General features: G+C 44.4%; 1 protein-coding gene across 1 annotated transcript in view; it reads left to right on the top strand.

Moving 5' to 3' along the window:
• LOC104562009 (E3 ubiquitin-protein ligase MARCHF3) overlaps nucleotides 1–20,614 on the top strand; it is an 87,492-nt gene extending 66,878 nt beyond the window's left edge. Inside the window, exons 4-5 of the mRNA XM_062018559.1 lie at nucleotides 15,200–15,409; nucleotides 20,290–20,614. Of these exons, the coding sequence (XP_061874543.1) occupies nucleotides 15,200–15,409; nucleotides 20,290–20,448 (369 nt within the window). The 3' untranslated portion in view covers nucleotides 20,449–20,614. The remainder of the gene's footprint in view (nucleotides 1–15,199; nucleotides 15,410–20,289) is intronic.
• Nucleotides 20,615–21,031: the final 417 nt, after the last annotated feature.

The following is a 21,031-nucleotide window of genomic DNA, read 5'->3' as shown; positions in this document are numbered from 1 at the left end:
AGCTTCTTCGACTAAGAGGGCAGTAGCAACTATGGCCTGTAAACAAGTAGGCCAACCACAACTAACTGGATCTAATAACTTGGAATAATACCCCACGGGTTTCTTGTTACCTGCCCATTCCTGCGTTAGGACCCCGAAGGCCGTTCCACCCTCCGTGTTAACAAATAGATAGAAAGGCCTCCGGGTATCCACCAGACTCAATACTGGGGCATTTACTAAATCAGTTTTTAAATCCTCTAATTGCTCGTCATCCTCTGTATTCCATTTCATCAGACCTTCCCCCACTAACTTCTGATATAAGAACTTAACCTTGTTGCTGTAATTTTCAATCCATTGTCTACAGTAGCCCAAAAGACCTAAAAGTTGTCGCACTTGCCTTTTATTCTTGGGAGGCTGGAGGGACAGAATAGCGTTTACTCGCTCTGGATCTAGTCTCTTAGTCCCTTTACTCAGCCAGTGCCCTAGATATTTTACTTCTTCCTCGGTAAATTGCAGTTTAGATTTTGATGCCTTTAAATCTTTTAGACTCAAAAACTTCAATAACTTAATGCTGGTACTTTGCACACTATCTTGGTCTTTCCCTGCTATTAATAGGTCATCTACATATTGTACCACAATTACTCCAGGTTCCGGTTCAAAATCCTCCAGGACTTGTTCCAGAGCCTGTCCAAAGAGGGTTGGTGATTCAGTAAATCCCTGTGGAAGAACCGTCCATCTAAGTTGTTGTTTCCGATGGGTATCAGGGTTCTCCCACTCAAAGGCGAAATAGTCACGACACTCCTCCCTCAATGGACAGGCCCAGAAGGCATCCTTTAAGTCAATTACACTATACCAGGATAATTCTGGGGACAACTGGCTCATCAGGTTATAGGGGTTGGCCACTGCTGGGAACCTAGTTACCGTTCTTTTATTTACTTCACGGAGGTCTTGCACCAAACGATAGGACCCATCTGATTTTTTTACGGGCAATATGGGGGTATTATGGGGTGACATGCATGGTTCCAGCAGCCTCTGTTGTAATAATTGATCAATCACAGGTTGAAGCCCACATCTCCCATCCTGTGACATAGGGTATTGTTTAACACGTATCGGTACTTCTGGATTCGTTATTGTCACTGTAATCGGTGGGATATCTAATTTTCCCACCGACTCAGGAGTGTACCATACTTCAGGATTGATCTTAGCTTCATCTTCGGTTGTTAAAGCGTACAGTTTCACTTTCAATTCTTGATCTTTTACCTCCAAGCTAATTCTTAATTCTACGATTAAATTCCTTCCTAATAAGTTATATTCGGCTTCAGGTACTAGTAAAAAGGACCCTTCCCCTATCCTGGATGGGGATTCTATTTTTACTCTTTTAATTACGGGTACAAAAAAGGGTTCTCCTTTTGCTCCTATTACTTGTATTTTCTCCGAGGAGGGGGTGCATCCCCGGGGCACAGTTTGGACAGTAGATCTTTCTGCCCCCGAATCCACCAGGAATTCCATTTCCTGACGCTGAGGACCTAACTTCAATTTTATCAAGGGCTCTGTTGTTTTAAAGGTCCCCAGCAAATGGAGCCCCTGACACCCCTATTCCGCGTGATACATCTTTTCATCCTGTATACGTTTCCTACAATTCCTACGCATATGTCCCTTCCTCTGGCAGTAAAAACATTCTATTTCTCTTGAATCCTTCGGTCCGACTTGGCTTCCCTGAGGTGGCCTGTTCCCACCCATGCGTGGTGGCCCTTCCTTCCGTGGAGCTATCCTTTGTCCTTCTCGAACTGCCGCTACTAAAATTTTAGCTTGTCTCTTCTGGGTCTCTTCCTCCCTCCTCACATAAACCCTCTGCGCTTCCCTTAGCAACTCGTCCAACCCTTTCTCCTGCCAATCTTCCAACTTTTCTAACTTCTTTCTAATATCCAGCCATGACTTTGCCACAAACTGAGTTTTTAGAAGGGCTTGCCCGACCGGTGTCATAGGGTCTATCCCAGAGTAAAGCTGCAAGCTCTTTCTTAATCTTTCTAACCATTCTGTGGGAGTCTCATCTTTCCTTTGTTGTTCATTAAAGGCTTTATTTATGTTCTGCCCTCGAGGAACCAATTCCTTAATCCCCTGTACAATTATAGTACGGAGATCTCCCATATGGCCCCTGTGTTCCTGGTTTTGATTATCCCAATTAGGGTGCTGCTGGGGCCACTTAATGTCAGCACCCGGCCCCTGTTGGTGTTGTTGGTCCCAGACTCTCATCCCAGCCCTTCGGATCATCTCCCGCTCTTCCGCGGTAAATAGTATCCCTAAAATAGCTTGCAGTTCATCCCAGGTATATAGGTTAGGTCCTAGAAACTGGTCTATCCTTTCCGAAACTCTTAAGGGATCCTCTAACAAACTCCCCATTTCCTTCTTAAACTCTCTTACATCCCCTGAGTTTAAAGGCACTGACACAAATCCCACCCTGGGTTGTGGGCCTCCCATCGCTATTTCTCTTAGTGGGTATAGCCCTGTTTTCGATGATGTTTGTAGCCCCGTTTCTGATGTCATTTGCTGTCTAGCTCGACTCCTCGTGAGTCTTCGGGTCCCTCCAACTGTCCCTGAAGAATTGGGATCCTCCTCAGGGGCCGAAGGCACAGGGGGAGAGGGGGGTCTTGGATTTTCTACCGGCGGGGGATCATAGGGAGGGGGAGGGGGTGGAGGTTCCTCAGGGACCCTCTTCTTACGGCCAGATTTATTTTCACCTAAAGTGAAAATCCCAGCAAGAGTAGCAGAAGAGAGCCAACAACGCGCATACGCGCTCTCCTCAGAATTAAAGGGCTCCTTATCGTTTACATAAAGGTTTAGAGCCTGACAAATGCAATTCTCATATGACCCAAAAATTGGCCAACACAAGTGATCTGGTCTAATCTGCTGGTTTCCCCAGACATACATGCAATAATAAACCATCTTTTCCCTACTTTTGTTTCTTGTGCAAGGCGCACCTTCCCATTTCCTGAGCATAAGGCCCAATGGGGAATCTCGGGGAATATCCGGTAACCTCTCCTTGGGTCCCTTCCCCATGATATCAGAAGGCTTGCTCTCCTTCTGTCCCATCTTCTGGAGTGGCTTCTTACACACACACACACACGCACCCCTCGTTCGTGGCTCACGCCCTCGCAGGCAATGAGAACCGCACTACAAGAGAGTCCCGCCCTGCCTCACGGCAGGATCCACACTCGCTACGCTTCCCCCAAGGGGGGTGTCTCACTCAAGCACACTCCAGGAAAACCACCCAAACCGAACGGAATCCTGACCCTCCCTGGGGTCTTCGTCCAGTTCTGAACGGAATCGCTTTCTATACTTACCCTCCCTGGGGTCTTCGTCCAGTTCTGAACGGAATCGCTTACCCTCCCTGGGGTCTTCGTCTGGTTCTTCATGCACAAAGTTTACGGGGCTCAATTCTTTGCCCAATTATCGAAAATTTAGGGTTTGGAATTCAAGGGCCTCGAGGAGTCCCCAACTCACCCTGGGATCGTCAAAAAAAAAAAGACGAGGCGCGCCGTCCCGATGTGCGAGGGTCCTCCGCCGAAGTCCGAGAATCCGAGTCACGGCACCAAATTGTTATAGAGGAATCAGCCTCTAAAGCTTTCTTAACCAAACAGAATTTTATTAAACCAATTGTAGCAAGCGATAAAAGGGCAAACAGCGCTGGGTGACCGGGGGAAGTCCAACAGTTCCGCCACGGCGCACACATTTATCCTTTGTATGTCCTTATATATGTTATCCCCCCCTTTCATGGGCTGGGACACTCCGACGAATCGGCCCCTGGTTGGTCAGTCGACAATGTCCACGCGCTGTCCTCGCACATCTACCAGCTCCAGATTGGTGAAAAATGTTGCTGGGTGTTCCTGCCTTTGAAGCTTCGCTATTTTGTTGCACCATCCCAGTGCTGACCAGGTGTTGGCTTAACCACTTAACTACTATTACAAAGTTCCACAAAACATAATCAAACTTACACAAACACAGTCATTACTCACAACAATATGCATAATACAACTGAATCCTACTCGATTTGTTCAACAATAACAATTTTGACCATTCACCCATTACAGAGGTGTGGTAGGGCACATGGATATCTCATTATGAGTGTGCCTAGGGATGGTGCATCTCAAGGAAAAAGGCATCTGCTGCTGAGTAGCACAACTTGTCTCCCAGGCCTTGGTCACCCCACTGCCATTGAGAGCGTTGCTACATTTGACGCAGAGGACCAAGGCCAAAGCATCAGGAACTGTAGACACAGGAGGAAAGAAAGTCTATAACATAGTGGTTGAAATATGTAGACCTGATAATCCTTGTGACAAACCTGGAAGGATCTCAAAACAAACATAGTGAAATTAAACTTCAGTAGTTTCCGTTAGTGACTCTGATAGACCTTTCACTTTTCTATAAGCTGCTTTTAATGTAGTAAATCCACTGTAGAAATGTGTGACATTATTCACATAGATTCTTTTGCTGTGTTTCAGCATAAAGTTTGGGTAAGCTTCATATAAGTATTAAATATCATCTTCATTTCAGTTTCCATATTGCATCAATGTTGCTTCTACTTGGCTTAGTACAGAAGCTGATACAAAACATGGCAGTACAAACGTACTTATGTACAATAAAATATTGCTGGAAAATAACCAGCTGCAACATAAATATGGTGTAAGAACATGATATGACCATACAAGTCAGGCTTGTATTGCTTGTAAGTTATTTACATGTTTTAAAACAACCAGGATTTGACATCTATTGATTCATTTTGTTGCAAGCAAACAAATAGAAAGTGCTTAATTAACAATATAAAACTCATAAGCAAAACAGCATGACTAGGAGGAAAAAATAAGTCAGGATAATCATCACAATAGTGGGCAGAAATTAACTTCAGTTTTTCCCAATCTATTGCTTGCTGTAGAGCCCTAAAACACACATTTATGCATGAAGTAGTTAAGATGAGCTTACATTGTAATTCAAAACTTCCAGAGGACTTACACAAAATATGAGTTTACATTTTTTGCAAGGCTTTGAGTCATACTGTTTTTATCTGTTGGCATTCTTTTTACCTATTATTCCTTTCCACTGCTCCGTGCAGCAAGCCATTGGCATTAAATGACTGTAATGAGCAGAAACCAGATTTGCTGCACAAAGTTTGTAGAAGGATCACTCTTAAAGCCAGAAGGAAAATGGTGACTGGGCACAGTCACTCACAAGGAAAGCTTTCACGAATCTGTTTGGAGGAAATGCAGCTGTCAGTGCAGTATATTAGGGCTGGGCGCAGGTAACTAAATATGTACATCCCACCTCCCTTTTTGACCCAAAAAAGTTAAGAGGGCAGGGTGATGGAGATGCTTTTGTGCCTAGTTGCCTTCAGGTGTGAAAATGCTCTCCCAGGACTCAAATCACAGAGGGAGAATTTGAAGTAGTGGAGTAGATTTCCAGTCAAAGTATGTCTGAATTAAAGTATTACAAAAATAAGTAATAAACTCTCCAACACATGTAGTTTTAAAAACCTAATCTATCCAAGACAACACTTTTTGCACTTAGAATATCATACTCTATTAACTCCTAATGCGGAGAAATCTGGAGACCGAAACAGTCGAAGAGAAATGAAACAGTCAGCTTATGTTCTTCACAGAAAAGTTTTGCTACAGTGTTTGACTTTCTGCAAGCACAAAACTTTCTCATAGTACTGACAGTCAAGAATGCAAACAGAAGCAACCCGCCCCCCTCAACAAAAAAGAAGAAGAGCAAAAACTCCTTGTCAGTGAACGGACTGTGCCTTCAAACCATCACATTTGTAACAACCCTTTCCTAAATGTCAAGAGGGCATAAAATGTTGAGGAGAGAGTAACTGAAGTGTCAGAGAGGAAGTATCTTCTCTGGAAGAGGCCAAATGCTGTTCTTTAGGGACTATCAAGATGAAAGAAGATGTTACGAGTTTTCAAAGGTACCGTTATTTTTGTACTAGCTAATGGTGTTGGTGACTTTTCTGTGGATATCATGATTCTTTAATACATTTCTAAACTGCCTGGTTATCATCTCTGTCCTGCTGGTGGCTTTTCCTAGGAGCCAGTACAAAATCTGCTTTTATGAGGGGAAAAAAAAGCAAAAAACTTTAAGATGAAAAGTTTTATTGCATCTGTCTTTTTGGAGAGCTACCAAGTATTTATTATCTCTCATGTCTCTAGTTTCCTTATATTTGAGCTTGTAGATCAGGACATTTTCAGTATGTTGAAATATGTGTTGCCAGTAGCGAATCTCCTTTGCTTTTGATTTAAAATGCAAAACGTGCTTTGTGTTGATTGATTCTCTCGAATGCTCACATTTGTCTGTCTAATTGGGAACACACATATTCATAAAAAATAGAAAAGGACCTTTGATAAACATACAGATAAAAGGAAACACTGCTTATCCTATAGTTCGACAAAATCTATTCTCTTGATGCATTTTGAAATCTTTTACCTGATACAAGCATCACCTGAAATATAAACTAAAAAGTAGGCAGTCAGAAAACAGAATAGTAGTAAGCCAAGGCTAACATTAAAGCATACAATATTGTTTAATTGGGCCTGCAATAAATTTCATGGATTTTTATAGCACATCTTAGCAAGCTCTGTTGTTTGCTTTCACTCTAATCTTGAAATTCTGCAGTCCAGAAACTGAACACCATATCTACTGGCCACTGTATTGTTGCTGCTTGAAGTACTCAAAGTCTAGGTTGCAAATTCAGTTACAGTGTGATAACAACAGCCTACAGTACGCTCCATACACTGAGCTGTCACCTAGGGTTGGTTCTTCTGCAGTGTGGTTTATTCATTTTACAAAACTGTTGTGGTTTGGCCCAGCTGGCAACAAAGCACCACAACAGTCTCTTGCTCACTGCCCCCCATCCAGTCCCATCCTCCTTAGGAAGGCAGAGGCCCCAGCAACATGAGAGGGGAAAAAAAGCATAACCAAGGCCTTGTTGGATCATGACAAGGTCAGGGACGGCTCACTGCCAATTACAGTTCCAGGCAAAACAGACTCCAGTACTCAACTTAGAGAAGAACGTAAGAACAGTTTATTCTACTATCTACAGGAAACAGAAAGAAATGAAAGCAAAAACTGAGCAGGATGATGTGAAAATTACAACCTCGGCTCAACTCACTGCTCCCAATATCTCTACCTCCACCCCCCACCCCTGCAGTGGTGCAGAGGGGCAGGGAATGAGGAATGTGGTCACTCTCTCACAGATCATCTCTGTCACTTCTCTTTTCTCAGAAGAGGATGACTCCTTGCATTTTTCCCCTGCTCCAACACAAGATCCCCACTGTGGGACACAGTCCTTAACAAACTTCTTCAGTGTGAATTGTTCCCAAGGGCCACAGCTTCTGCTCACAAACTCTTTGGATGAGTGGACAGTGACGTGGATCAAGAGCTGGCTGAATGACAGAGCCCAGAGGGTGGTGATCCATGGCACAGAATCGAGTTGGAGGCCTGTGGCCAGTGGAGTTCCACAGGGATCGATTCTGGGACCAGTCTTGTTCAACATCTTCATCAAGGACCTGGATGAGGGGACAGAGTGTACTCTCAGCAAGTTCCGTGATGACACCAAACTGGGAGGACTGGCTGATTCCCCAGAAGGCTGTGCTGCCATTCAGCAGGATCTCGACTGGCTTGAGAGTTGGGCAGAGAGGACAAATGCAGAGTCTTGCATCTGCGGAGGAACGACCCCATGCACCAGCACAGGCTGGGATTGACCTGCAGAAGAGCAGCTCTGCAGAGAGAGACTGGGAGTCCTGGTTGATAATAAACTGAACATAAGCCAGCAATGTGCCCTCGTGGCCAAGAAGGCCAATGGCATCCTGGGATGCATCAAGAAGAGTGTGGCCAGCAGGTTGAGGGAGGTTCTGCTCTCCCTCTACTCTGCCCTGGTGAGGCCTCATCTGGAGTCCTGTGTCCAGTTCTGGGCTTCCCAGTTCTAGAGAGACCGGGAACCACTGGAGAGAGTCCAGCGCAGGGCCACCAAGACAATCAGGGGACTGGAGCATCTTCCTTACGAGGAAAGGCTGCAGGACGGGGCTGTTTAGTCTGGAGAAGAGGAGACTGAGGGGAGATCTCATTAATATTTACAAATATCTAAATGATGGATGTCAGGAAGTTGGGACATCCCTTTTTTCTGTTCTATCTAGTGACAGGAGAAGGGGTAATGGAAAGAAGCTGGAACTCAAAAAGTTCAACTTAAACATAAGGAACAACTGTTTCACTGTGGAGATGAGGGAGCCCTGGCACAGGCTGCCCAGGGAGGGTATGGAATCTCCTTCTCTGGAGGTCTTCAAAACTTTGCTGGACATGATCCTGTGTGACCTGATCTAGGTGGACCTGCTTTGGCAGGGGGATTGGTGTTTTGGTCTCTAGATGATCTCTAGGGATCCTTTCCAACTCTTATCATTCTGTGATTGCCTCACATGGGACGACTCTGCAGCCGGCAGCATTCTGAGCACCTTCTGCTGCAATGCTGCCCTCCCACAAATTCATGGCCTCCTCTGGACACAGTTACAACCCCGGCGCTGATGCCCTCTATGAACTGCTGGCAAATCTCTGCTTCACCACTCCTCTCCATGGGGTGCAGGGGGACAGCCTGCTATTTCCACATGGGATGCAGGAGCATCTCTGCTCCAGCACACCTCCTCTTCTCTTCCCTCACTGACATTGGGGTCCACATGGTCGCTTCTCTCTTCTCCAACTCCTTCCATCACCAGCAGCCAGAAAAAAAGAAGGCTGAACAAGAAGAACCCTTCTCTTTTGGCTTGTTCTTCTTAAAAAGTGATCCTGGAGGCCCTCAAATGGCTCAGCCACAGAAGTGGATCTAACTCAGAGATGGGGAAGGTTTCAAGCAGCTTCTTACAGGAACTACATTACAGCCCCTTCCCCATTACCAGAAATGGCTTCTCACAAAACCATGATAAAAACAAACAAAAAATTAAAGATGTATCACACACCAGCCTTAAAATGAATAATGTGTTCTTTCCACTTACAAAACATGGAAATTATATTTATTTGCCATTCCAAAGAGTAACCTTGTTTCATTCAGACATCCACAATTAAAAATATTCCCTGGAACTTTCATTAAAATAAGACTTAAACTGAAATAAAGGCAGATTCTGTTACAAAGAGACCATACTATTAGCATAATAAAGTTATATAGATCAAATCATTTCATTTCTATCTGTCAAATAGACAGATATCTGTCTCTGGGACCAAAGGAACTTGTCTGTGGCCCATCTAAAAGCATCCACTGAAGACAGTAACACTGTGCCAGTAACTGAATGTTTGATCTAAGCAGGAAACCCAAAAGCTGAAATATAAATATTTTTTTAACTAAGAAGTAACTGTCAAATGTTTGTTTTCCTTGGCAAAACATTAACTTAGAAAAGTTTTGAGTCACCCAAAATGTTTCATTGCACTGAATACAAACATGCATACCATTCTGGTCTGGGAGACTTTGAGTTACACATAGTTAAGCTTAGTTTCAAAACATTTCACTGAAAAAAAGTTAAACCAAATTTTTCAAGTGAAAAGTATTTTACTAAAATTGTTTGGATATTAGCTTTTTGGGTTTGGTGGTTTTATTCTTGGCTTTGAGTTGGGGTTTGTTTTGCCAATAAGTGGTCCTCTTGGTCTTTAAAAATGTCCTTTATTCAGGAGAAACATGATTAAAAAACGCAAGCAATATCAATCTGTCTTTGCTTAAAGCCCAAGGCAAAATGCTTCCATTGGCCGCTGCTGGCATGAAACCAGAAATGCCAATGATTACTAGCACTTCTGCTTGTGAGCAAGCTGCTTTCATCAAGATTCACCGCAGAGCGTGAGAATAGCAAAATTAATTTATACGTTTGATGTGCAATAAGCTATTTTTAGTTCAAAGGGAAACACAATTTAGGGAACACAATTCCGTCCTGTCTTCTCCTCTCAGTTTCATATGTGATAACTATTTAAATACTTTTAGTTAAAAAGCAGTGTGATGGATTTTCTTTGTACTTTGTGGAATCTCCTTTGCTGCTTATATAACTCCAGCAACATGTAACATCAATTTTCCAAGGAGAATGTAGTGATCTAAAAAGAGCTTCCTTGTAGAACAGGGTTTGGATCTGGAAATCACTGTGCACATGCTTAGCATTTGTGAGTCATCTAACTGAAGTTAGACCTATGGAGGTGAGCACTTCCAGAATTTTGGTTTTGGCAATGATGAACCAGCTCAGACTTGTGGAAGTGTTTTACTGCAGGTTTCTGCAGTCAGCCCGTTTTGGTTAGGTTAGATAAATTCCCTGCCTGGGTCTCTCCAGGCTCTTCTGGTCCCTGGTTGTTCTGACGATTTCCTTCTCCACATGTGAAGCTAGACTTTGCTGGCATGTCGCATGGATGCCTTGGCCAGTCCCCCCTGCCAGGGGAGCAGTTTCCCAGACTCCTGGTGAGACAATTTGCTTAGGCGAGATGAAGTATGTCAGTCACAAGGAAACTGAGTCTGAAGTTTCAGATCATTTGATAGTGTCAAATAAATGTCTCTGTATATTCACAGTGCAAGGAGATGCTGGGACAGCTTCATAGATCTGGTTTCATGTGCGGTTTAAAATATTGGGGAAGCCAGTAGTGGGCTCATAGACCAGAAGTCTCCCAGGGACTTGTGTTGTAAATTCACATGAAGCTCCTGAGCAGCAGAGTTTGGATTTAGTTGAAGGAAGTGTGGAAACCCTCTGATGAACATCAAAAGCTCAACTGAATCTTTCTAGGGCAGATAATAATTTAAACTCATCTCTGCTTTGTGAAGCAAGTGCAACAAATCCTTGTGTGTGGACTACACGTCGATGTGTGAGGTGAAGACCCCTTGGGCGTGTTAGTGTTTTCTCAACATCAAATGCAGTAAATCCCTTTCAAAATGTAAGCAAGTTCCTTCATAAAACTGTGTTAGCTTGGCATTGGGGGAGGTGGGGGTTAGCCTACACTGCTTTTCACAGGAGGCTATTCCATAGCTGGCTCCTCTGAAGGATGGGATTTTTTTTTCAATTCTTACCCTTAATTTGTTTATGGCCAACCGTTACTTATCTGTCCTTAAGCCAGCATTGTTATCCATTAGCTCAAGTAGCACTTCAGCTGAAGGATGTCCCTCTTCAGTTCTCCCTTCTTTTGTCCACCTCCAAGATGTATTTAGAGCATGACTTTGCTGGGATAAACGAGTGAAGCTTTAAGAGTCCCTTCTTGTGGCATGGGCTTTGCTTTTTCTTGATGTCCTTTCTGTTTTCCAGTTGAAGCAATCCTGTCTGAGCACAAGAGGAGACCTGAGGAGATCGCCAGTGTGTCTCAGCAGAGCTTTTCCACTCTCTGCAGGCTCACACACGCATTTGCTGGGCAAAGAAGAGTATGGGTGAAGATATTGCCCTGTCCAGAGTGGTTTCTGAAGCCACTGCCCTTTGGGGAGACCCCATTCCCTGGTGGGCGGGTTGTCAGACACGTTTTGGCAAGACCAGCCCCAGTGAGCCAAGTATGACTGAGCAGCACTTGCTGCCAAAGGAATGGCCTGGGCAGCATCAGGAGCAGAGACATACCATGCAGCTCAGGGCTTGCAAAGTGTTTTGCTCTGAGCAGACCTCATTTGGTTTGTGTCACTGTGAGGGAAGAGGCAGGATCTCACATTTCTTCAAGGGGACGGATACTCATCAGATACCTCCTCATCACGAGTCTCCAGGAACAGGGTTTCTTGGTGTCAATCATGAGCCAATGTACAGCTGGTGCTGCACTTACCTGTCCTTGAGTCCTGCTTGCTGCCTTTGCCAAAATCAATTCCTATCGTGGTACAATAGCTCTCCATCTGTGTAACAGGAACAAGAATTTCTGTTTGCTGTAAGGTAGAATCTGATAAAGTACTGCTTTGCCAGGCAGGCAGGCTAGCATTTTGCTTCAAGTATCACTCTTTTTGTGATATTTTCCATTTTTTTCCCCCCAAATTTACATTATTACTATGAGAGTCTCAATTTACTGCAGAAATAATTGAGTACATCAACACATTTTATTGAATCATAGAATCATTTTGGTTGGAAAGGACCAACTTCTACTTCAGTAGAAAAATAGCGGCTGTGACTGAAATTACAGCCTCTGAGATTATTTGTTGCTCTTGACTTCCACTTCAGAGCTAGAGAGTGAAATTTCTCCAGCTTTTAAGGTCAGACTGTATAATGGTAGGGATTTTATTTATTATTTAATACTACTTGTCTGTCCTAGCCTTAACCTAAGACTTGAATTTCTTGGTTTGATTCTTTGTTTTTATGGGCCAAGCACATCCTCAGGAGTGTGGGGAGCCATTCATGTGTGAAGGAGTCTCACACTATTTTGCCTCCTCCTCAAACTGTCAATCAAGTTAGATGGCTCATCATAAAATGCTGTCTTAATTCAAGTGCTGCATTGCACTGCGTTTTGTGAAAGGCAGGGCAGAGGTGACAACACATGCCTTAATGCATGTGCTTCCTCACTGTATTGTGTGTGTTCTTGCTGTTCCTCCTTCTCACTTGGATCAATGAGCATCATTTCTTGCACCAGCTGAGCTGCAGGGGTGCCAAAGGGATCGCAACAGACTGCTGCGATTTGGGAATGCAGCCTCAGCTACATGGATGCTGACGTGTTGCAGTGTTCTTCGGCACCCTGTTACAGGGAGGATGATCACCACATGGCACCGAGATAAGGAGATACTGGTGTTTTAAGGTCTGCCCTGGGAAAGTGGTGAACACTTGCAATTGCCATTGAGATCAAGAAGTGCAGGTGCTCAGCACTTCTTTTGTGGGACACCTTTCAAACAAGTACTTTTCACAAAACCATTTCACAGTCACCTTTAAAAGCAGAATCTCCACTACCAGGTACTGTCAGTTCCTCTCCTTTTGTATTACAGGGATTTGTGGAAACTGGACAAGGTGAAAGTTGAAATCACTCCTGTCTAGAAGCAACCAAATATAACCTCGAACTGTTATGCATGTACCCTTGGGGGATATTTTTAAGTAAATGGCATAAAAGCTCCAAAGAAAGTGGTGTGAGCCTTTCACACATGACTTTAAAACATTCTCTATATAAGAAAGTTTTGATAAAATGAGAAGCTGCCTAAATGTAAGTGAATGTCTCCTTGTTTTGTACAAGCTCTGCTGAAGCAAGCTCTGCACACAGCCTCTTACTGTTCTCTCTGCCATACTGATGGTAGGTGGAGGAGTGAGCAAGTGGCTGTGTGAGTGATGGTTGGACTGAACCCTCCACACCCATTATTCTGGTATTTTGAATAATCTCTATCTTAACATACTGCCTGAAAACAAAAAAGACCAATATTGAGCCTTCCTCTTTAACTAATGTCTTCAAAATTCCTGCTTATAAGAGTACATAGCTGTTGTGAAATACTTCCCACTTCCTTCAGATCTCAAATGTACTTAAGCAAACTAAGAGCCTACATCCTGCAAAAAATATTTATGAACATATTTTATTTTTTGTGTTCTCCTAAGTTCCCGAGTCATACATGAAAATGGATCTCTTTGCAAAAAATCCTGAGGTGGATAATGTGTTATTCCTGTCTGAGAGATGGTGAGGCTTAGGCAAACTTGTCTATTGATTTGTCCTTCTGCGAGTGCCAGATTAGTGACTACCTGTTCCTGGTGCACTTAGTGTCTCTACTGTTGCTTTACTCCATATGAAGATGGAGAGTTAAATGCTGTATTTATTTTCATGGTATGGGCAAAGTGAGTAAAGGCGAACCAGTGCCTGAGAATGATAGAGAAGTAGGATGCTTAGATGAGAAATATTAACTTGCACAACACACTCAGCTGTACTCTCTCTTGTCAAAACTCTTGGGTCCTGCTGTTTCTCTGGATCATTGCTGTAACACTGTAATAGGGAAGAAGAGAAAAACCGCAAGGTGGCTGCAAATAAAGGGCAGTAACCGATGAAGGGATGATGTTGGAGCTAAAGAGTCGGGACTTGTACTGTCACATGCCATTAGTGTAGCCAGTGTAAGGGTGCATGAGCCTTACCCACGTTGCTTGGTGCAGAACTGCGGTCAGTGGCTTTGGTGTCCTGCTGCAACTATGACAGCGCAACAACTCCCTGGAAGGCCCTACTTTCCTTTGCCTCCAGCATGGGCTCCATGCTTGGAGCCCGGGAGGGCTGTGCTGGGCTGGAAAGTGAGAGCCTGGCCTGCATACAGCTCTGCAGTCACCATAGCCCACTGTCTCTCCTTGCCTTCCCTCCCCTTCCCTCCCAGCTGTGGCTGTGCGGTATGCAGAGCGCTTACCCTCAGTGGCTGGCTGGGGTAAGGAGGATGGCTCTCAGTCTTTTTGGGGTGCCCATGCGCCACAGCAAGAAATACGTGCTATCCTTGGTAGCACTGTGCATGTGGTTGTATGCTCAGACAACAAGGAAAACAGAAGGATGCTGCAGAGCGGTTTTGACCCAGTCTTATAGCTTACATTGGCAAAAACTGCAGGGTTTGGTAGTCTTCCTGTTCAAATACTGACTTGAGTGATGAGGTTTATTTGTTAAAAGGCCTCAGCGTACCATCGTAGGCTGAACTTCTTTCACCTCTGCTGTCTAAAATAATCATGTTTGTAGAAGCACGGGCATGTGGGCTTGATAGCTGTTCAATCAACCTTCGTTTCATTAGTGGACTTTCAGTCACTCTGTTTTGCAAGATTAATTTCCTCTTAATAACAGTAACCTTGAGCATATTCAACTCTGCTTCCATACAGGTATCTGAAAGCAAGTTGAAAACGGCTTTGTCAAATATTACAAACAGAATGTAAAAGAAAAAAAAAATCTTGGAGCAGCATACAAAATATTAACAGATGTTTTCTGCACTCTGGAGTTGTCAGGAGAGCATGTGCTTCTTTCCATATGAAGAAGGGAGTTTCTCAAAACAGTTCAGCAGCTGAGTGCCAGGGGCTGTGCTATGCAAAACACTTCTCCTTCCACGGGCAGCTTCCCCCACAGCTACATGAGGATGTGGTGTGTGTCCATCAGTGGGCAGTGAAGGGGAGAGGCTAAGGTGGGAGCTCTCTGGGGACAGCTGAAGCTGCATCCTACATGTGGTCTACGCTCCCTCCTCAAAGGGGCAGGTCTGCACTTTGCAAGTGAGCAAGCAGCTGATCTCGGGTACAGCATCCCCCCTGTGCTGACACTTGCTTTGTCTGCGTTTTGCCTGCAGTGGCTGAGGAACCCAGGGCCCCAGCACGAGAAACGAACTCTCTTTGGAGACATGGTGTGCTTCTTGTTTATCACTCCACTGGCAACCATCTCGGGCTGGTTGTGTCTACGAGGAGCAGTGGACCACCTGCACTTTAGTAGTAGGCTAGAAGCTGTTGGCCTCATTGCACTGACTGTCGCACTCTTCACTATTTACCTCTTTTGGACCCTAGTAAGTATTGGTTTATATATTCAACTAACAGGAATATGAGAAGGAGCAAACCAGAAGATTACACAGGGCGCTGTGGAGTGGGTAGACTGTTGTGCAAAGCATTGCTTATGTTTACCTTCTGTACTGATAAATTTAAGTTAGATCTGCAAGAAGCCTCTTGGTTCCACACCATTCAAGTTCTCTGGAAAATCATGAAGGCAGTGTGCCTTTGGGGTTAGTAATTCCCAAATTCCACACACCAGAGGGGATAGCAACAAGGGAGTAACATGAGGGAGTTCCAGATAGATGCTATAAGAAGGAGCTTCATCAAAGATAACATGCAGGAAGTGAAGGCACAGTGCACAAAAAAATACTTAGGTGAACAACCTGGCTGCCACAGAGGATTCAGATTTTATTCTAATCTTAACATTTGGCCAGTTTTACAATTCAGAAGCCTTGGATGTGAGTGCATCCTGTGCTTTCCCCATTCCTCGTGTTCAGAGCACTGAGGGAAGACTATGACAGAACACACCCTCTGGTCTGCAGAAGTGCAGCTGCCTTTGCATTTCTGGTAAAATCACTGCCTTATTCTTACCCTGCACCCAGGTGTGCTGTCGTTGACATGCTGATCCATCCCAAAAGCCATTTATTTTGTGCCAAGCTTTTAAACAGAGATTGTTCCTGGCTCCAGCTCACTAACAAAGAGTTGGCCCAGCAGAAATGAAGGTAACCCAGAGGACAGCTGCCAAACTGAGTATTTATCAAGCCCTGATCTGGCAGTTCACTGACTGTTGAGTTTAAGACTTCACACCTCCAGTGCTGACGAGGAAGGAGGAAACAGCAGATGCAAGCAGGGAGCAGTCACACTAGGAAGGTCATGCTGGTACAGTGATGCAAGACTGAGATGCTCTGAAAGGAAAAGCTTATCTGAGCCTGTGCTGCTCTGAATGTGGGCAAGACCACCTTGCCTGTGGTGCTGGAACAGCCACTGAAGTCACCGGGACAGCGCCCAGCTTCCTCCTCAGTGATAAGGCCATGCGCTCTGTTGCTGACCCTTTCCTTCAGGGTTTGATCAGTGTAAAGTGCTACTTCCCCAGCAGCTGAAGAACTGCATCAGTAGAGGTAGCTCACATCAAAAAAATCCTGTGCTGAGCCCAGTAGATTTGGAAAAGAGGAGGTGGAGGGAAAACACAAAAACTTCACCTAACAACTATCTCTAAGAAAGCTGTGAAAGGTAACATCCCTGTTACTTCATTCATGACTGTGAAACCCTGTGTCATCCACAGAGGACTGCAGACTAATTTAGCAGCACACAACAGTGGGGAAAACTCAGAGTTTTGCCTCAGCCTCCTGAGGCTGAGGTTTTGTGCTTCCATTTTCTGTGAAGCAGCAGCACTCCTTGACAGGATGGCCATTCCCTCCAGCAGCGAGGTAGCACTTGTGTTTCGTGTAGAACTGCACATGGACATATCTGTTAGGTATTCAGGCAAACGTCATTCAAATTTCTTCTGTGCAGCGCTGTCCCAGTTTACCTAATACATACAATTTACAAGCACTAAAGTGGTTGAAAGTTGGAAAAAAGAGAATCTGGATAAGTAGTTGGATTTAATGACAGATGGACATATCTGACCTTGCTCATTAAGACTTCTGCGGCCTCTCAGCTGTAATCCCTGTCACAATCTACTGCATCTGCCTTGAATGGCAAAAATCCCTTCTGTTCACTTTATAACTTCACAGGCATCCAGAGAAATGTGTTACTGGCAGCTGGAGAATATGGTGGTAGTGAGCCTGATGTAAATGCATGCTGTATTTCAGTTAAATCAACCAAGGTATCCTCAGTGTCCACTGAGTTGTGGAAGATGTAATCCCACTCTAATCTGATTGAGGCCAAGCAGGAGATGGGTGGGCTAATGAAGCTATTGGTCATCATGGCAGGAATCCTCTCAGGGCATAGTAACCCTCCTGTTCCATCTTCGGATTAATCCAGTGGGCAGAGCAGGGAGACACGGTGGGAAGAGCTCTCAGGCTCACTGCAGAGGGTGCTCTCATTGCCCTCACAGCATGGGTACTAAATGGAAGAATTTTGGAGAGGAGATTGAGTCAGCATGCTTGAGTGACAGTGTTCTCACAGTCATTCCCAGGGGGCAGATTTGCAAAGTCAGAGTGAGGTTTAAACCAGCTGAGCCCCCTACGAGCTCAGTGAGGGGCCAGGACCCACCAGCCACGCAGGAAAGCCCCTACCTGCCCTGGCCCTGGAGCAGCACTGTGCTCCCTCCCCTCACTGTGCAGCAGTGAGGAATGGACTCTAATGTGCCAGTGCTGACCCCATCGAGTGCTTTGCAGCACCTGCCCGTTGATTTCCTGAGATGAGAGAATGCTGTGCTGCTTGCTTAGTTATGGCTGTGCAGGTAATATGTTGAGTTTTGTAGGGTAAATTACACACAATGTGTGATATAATGCTCCTTTAGGTTCTGGGAAAATTAAGAAAACTAAAGCTTCATTTTACCTGCAATAAATAATCTTATTTTCTCTGGAGGCAAAAGTTGGCATATAGTCTGTTTACACACCACAGTTACCCCAGTGGCCAGAGAACAGGAGAGATGCTATTTTTGGCATTGAAGAAGCTGTATTTATCACTTCCCCTAATCCAGCCAAGTTTTCCTCTATATACACACACCACACTCCCTCCCCCCCCCCCACCCCACCCCCCACACCCACCCGCCCACGCCCACACACACACACACCCCCCATCCCCCACACCCACACACAGAGAAAAGCAAGCCTGCTACTCCCAAGAAGAAAGCTTCAGGCACAACTCAGAGATTGCTATTTAAACTTAGAATTCAGGTCCATGATCTGCTTTCTCTTGCATACAGGTAATCTTTACTCCTGTAAGATAAAGTAGCAGGTTGGAATACAACAGGATTTGGCCCTTTAGCTCACCACTGGTTTAAAACAAGGGCTGGTCCAAATTAATTTGGCCCAAGTTAGAAAGATATACATGTCCCTTGCTATCCTATTGTAGAGGAGAATGAAGCAGCATGCTGAGGACTAATGTAAATCAGGCTTTTGTTCAGCACCTCGAGTTTTGCATCCAGTGTAGCACTTTAGCTTGAGTAGACCCGGCTCTGCTGAAATTTACTAGCAGACAACACTTGGAAACTGCCTCCAGGCAAGAGCCCATTGTAAACAAGCTGTCAGACTTAACTAGGATATCCTGGGAAAATGCCTTAAACAACCAAACAGTTAAAGCCTGGCTTAACCATGCAGCCTTTCATCAAGTGTCTCCTGTGATGCTGCTAGAAAACTCAACCTAAACTCTAGCTCTGAAGCAGTCACTGCATTTTACATAGCATTCATCTTTGCAGGTGGTGGGTATTTTTTTTTCCCCTCTACCATTTCTGATGATACTACAGTGCCTTTGTAAAAGAGATTTCTCCTTTCGTATAATGATATTCCACTGAAATGAAGATTCAGACAGCCTTACCTTCAGCCGAGCAGGGGAGATTGAAAGGTGAGGAATCAATTCATCTGTTGGAAAAGCTGTCTTTGGGCAGTTGCTTGGTGAACAAAAGCTTTACAGGTTTCCTTCATTAACAGCTGACAGCTGCATAAAGATCTAATCAAAACCTCCTAGAAAGTCTCTTTTTTGTCCCCAGCAGAATCTTATAGGAAGCTAAATAATTTATTTAGTTAAAAGCACCATCTTTGCAGTAAGGAAAAGGATTTGAAGGATACATTCGTAAGGCATGTATATTACTCAATATGCCTCCCTCCACACCTCACTGGCAGCCAGGCTGTCATTGCTGTGGGGGTAGGAAAGCAAGCAGCACAGCCCATTATGACAGCAGCACACACACACGCTTTTCTGCAGAGTCAGTAGTGTCTTCCACTCACCTGTGCAAACTAAGTCTGTTACCTCCAGCCTTTATGGCACAGTCTGCATTGACCTGCAGAAGTGGCCCAGCGTGCATAAAAATCAGTGGCAAATGACTGGCTGCTCATGAAGGCAGAACAGCTAACAAGGAAAGGCTCCTACTGTGCTCGCTGCACGGCTCCTTCCTGCACACAGCTCAACAACATGACAGTTGTCGTGCACGTTTCACCCAAATGGGCCCACAGCAGTTTACAGTTTGGGTATTTAAAAACAACCCTGCACATGTACACCGTCTTACACAGACATACGTCTTCACAAGGCTGTCACTAAAATCGAAATTAAGTTATTTTAAAAGAATACAAGGCCAAGCCATCTTGCATATCTATAGCAGTCAGTCATTTATGCTAATAGGAGAACCACAGTAAGGTTGAAACTGGTTAGCTGGTACCAAAAAAATCCCCTCAAAGACAATCTAAACTGAGATACATACATGTTGGCAGGTGGCTCACACTCACCCCTTTGCATCTGTGCAGTCTTGAATTTGATGCATTCAGCAGTACAGCATTACAAGGCAGAACGTACATCCCTGTGGGCATTTGCACACAGCTCAGCTACCTGCAAGCCTTCTGTATCCAGACCATTAGGTTATTTGTCAGGTTAACACCTTGGAGCATGATGGTACCCCAAAGTCATTCTCAGTGTGACTGCCAGTAATTCTCATTCTTGGGAAAGGCAGAGGCAAGACGTCTGAATTTTTGTGTTGTAGGAAAAGGAATGAGAGGTAGGCAGCAGCAGAAGGTAGGGCACAGGCTGTTTGTCTTCTGTGCTGTGGCAGCTTTGGGAACAAGCCATGTGCATGGTAGGTCTCATCCTTGTCTGCCACTTCTTCCTCATTTTTTTCCCACCCCAATTAGGCTGCTTACCAGCTGTTTGTACCACTTGAAGATGTTTCCTCCAAACCTCAAACGATTTCTTGGAGGACAGCAGTGACTCTAAACACAACAGATCTCTTTTCTCTCCCCAGGTATCCTTTAGGTATCACTGTAGGCTGTACAACGAATGGCGTCGGACCAATCAGCAGGTCATACTCCTAATCCCAAAGTCTGCCAACGTCCCCTCCAACCAGCAGTCGCTGCTGGGCCTGCAGCCCCTCAAAAGGAACTCGAAGGAGACAATCGTTTGATTTGGGCAGTTCTGCACAGGGCCTATGCACTAAAAGCATTTTCCTCCTGCTCGCTGGGGTCGGACACCATGGAGAACCCACAAGAGTGCTGTTCTGGTTTACGGGCTCTTTGCAGAGGAATAAATTGAATTCAAATCATGGATGCTGCAATCATATGATATTTGCTAAGCTGCCAAACTTGTTTATTTAGCAGATACTCTATGGAATTTTACCAACTAGTGTTAGTACTTGCATCATCAAGTGATGCAAGCTTTTTTATTGTTTAAAATATTAAACGATTATAATTAACGGTGTAAAACAGGTTTAAAAAGTGCTTTGTTTTTATAAGTTCCTGTTCCTACATTGTTACTTCTTTAGGCAACTGAGCAGTAACCAGTGCTATTTTTTCTCTCGCAGAGCACAGCAATGACACTCTCCTAGTTGACTTGACTTAGACTGCCTTTATACCAATATTTTGGATTATTAAAATTTGTGTGTAATGAATTCTACAAATTGGCTTATTTATATAAATGTTATAAAGCAATTAGAAAATGATCTTTTGATTCTTAATTGACGTGGAAGTTCTGATGGGAAACCTCTTCAG

Source organism: Colius striatus, chromosome Z (genome assembly GCF_028858725.1).
Source record: "Colius striatus isolate bColStr4 chromosome Z, bColStr4.1.hap1, whole genome shotgun sequence".
NCBI lineage: Eukaryota > Metazoa > Chordata > Aves > Coliiformes > Coliidae > Colius > Colius striatus.
Note: the sequence above shows the minus strand (reverse complement) of the source record. Positions and strands in the feature narration are given on the sequence as shown.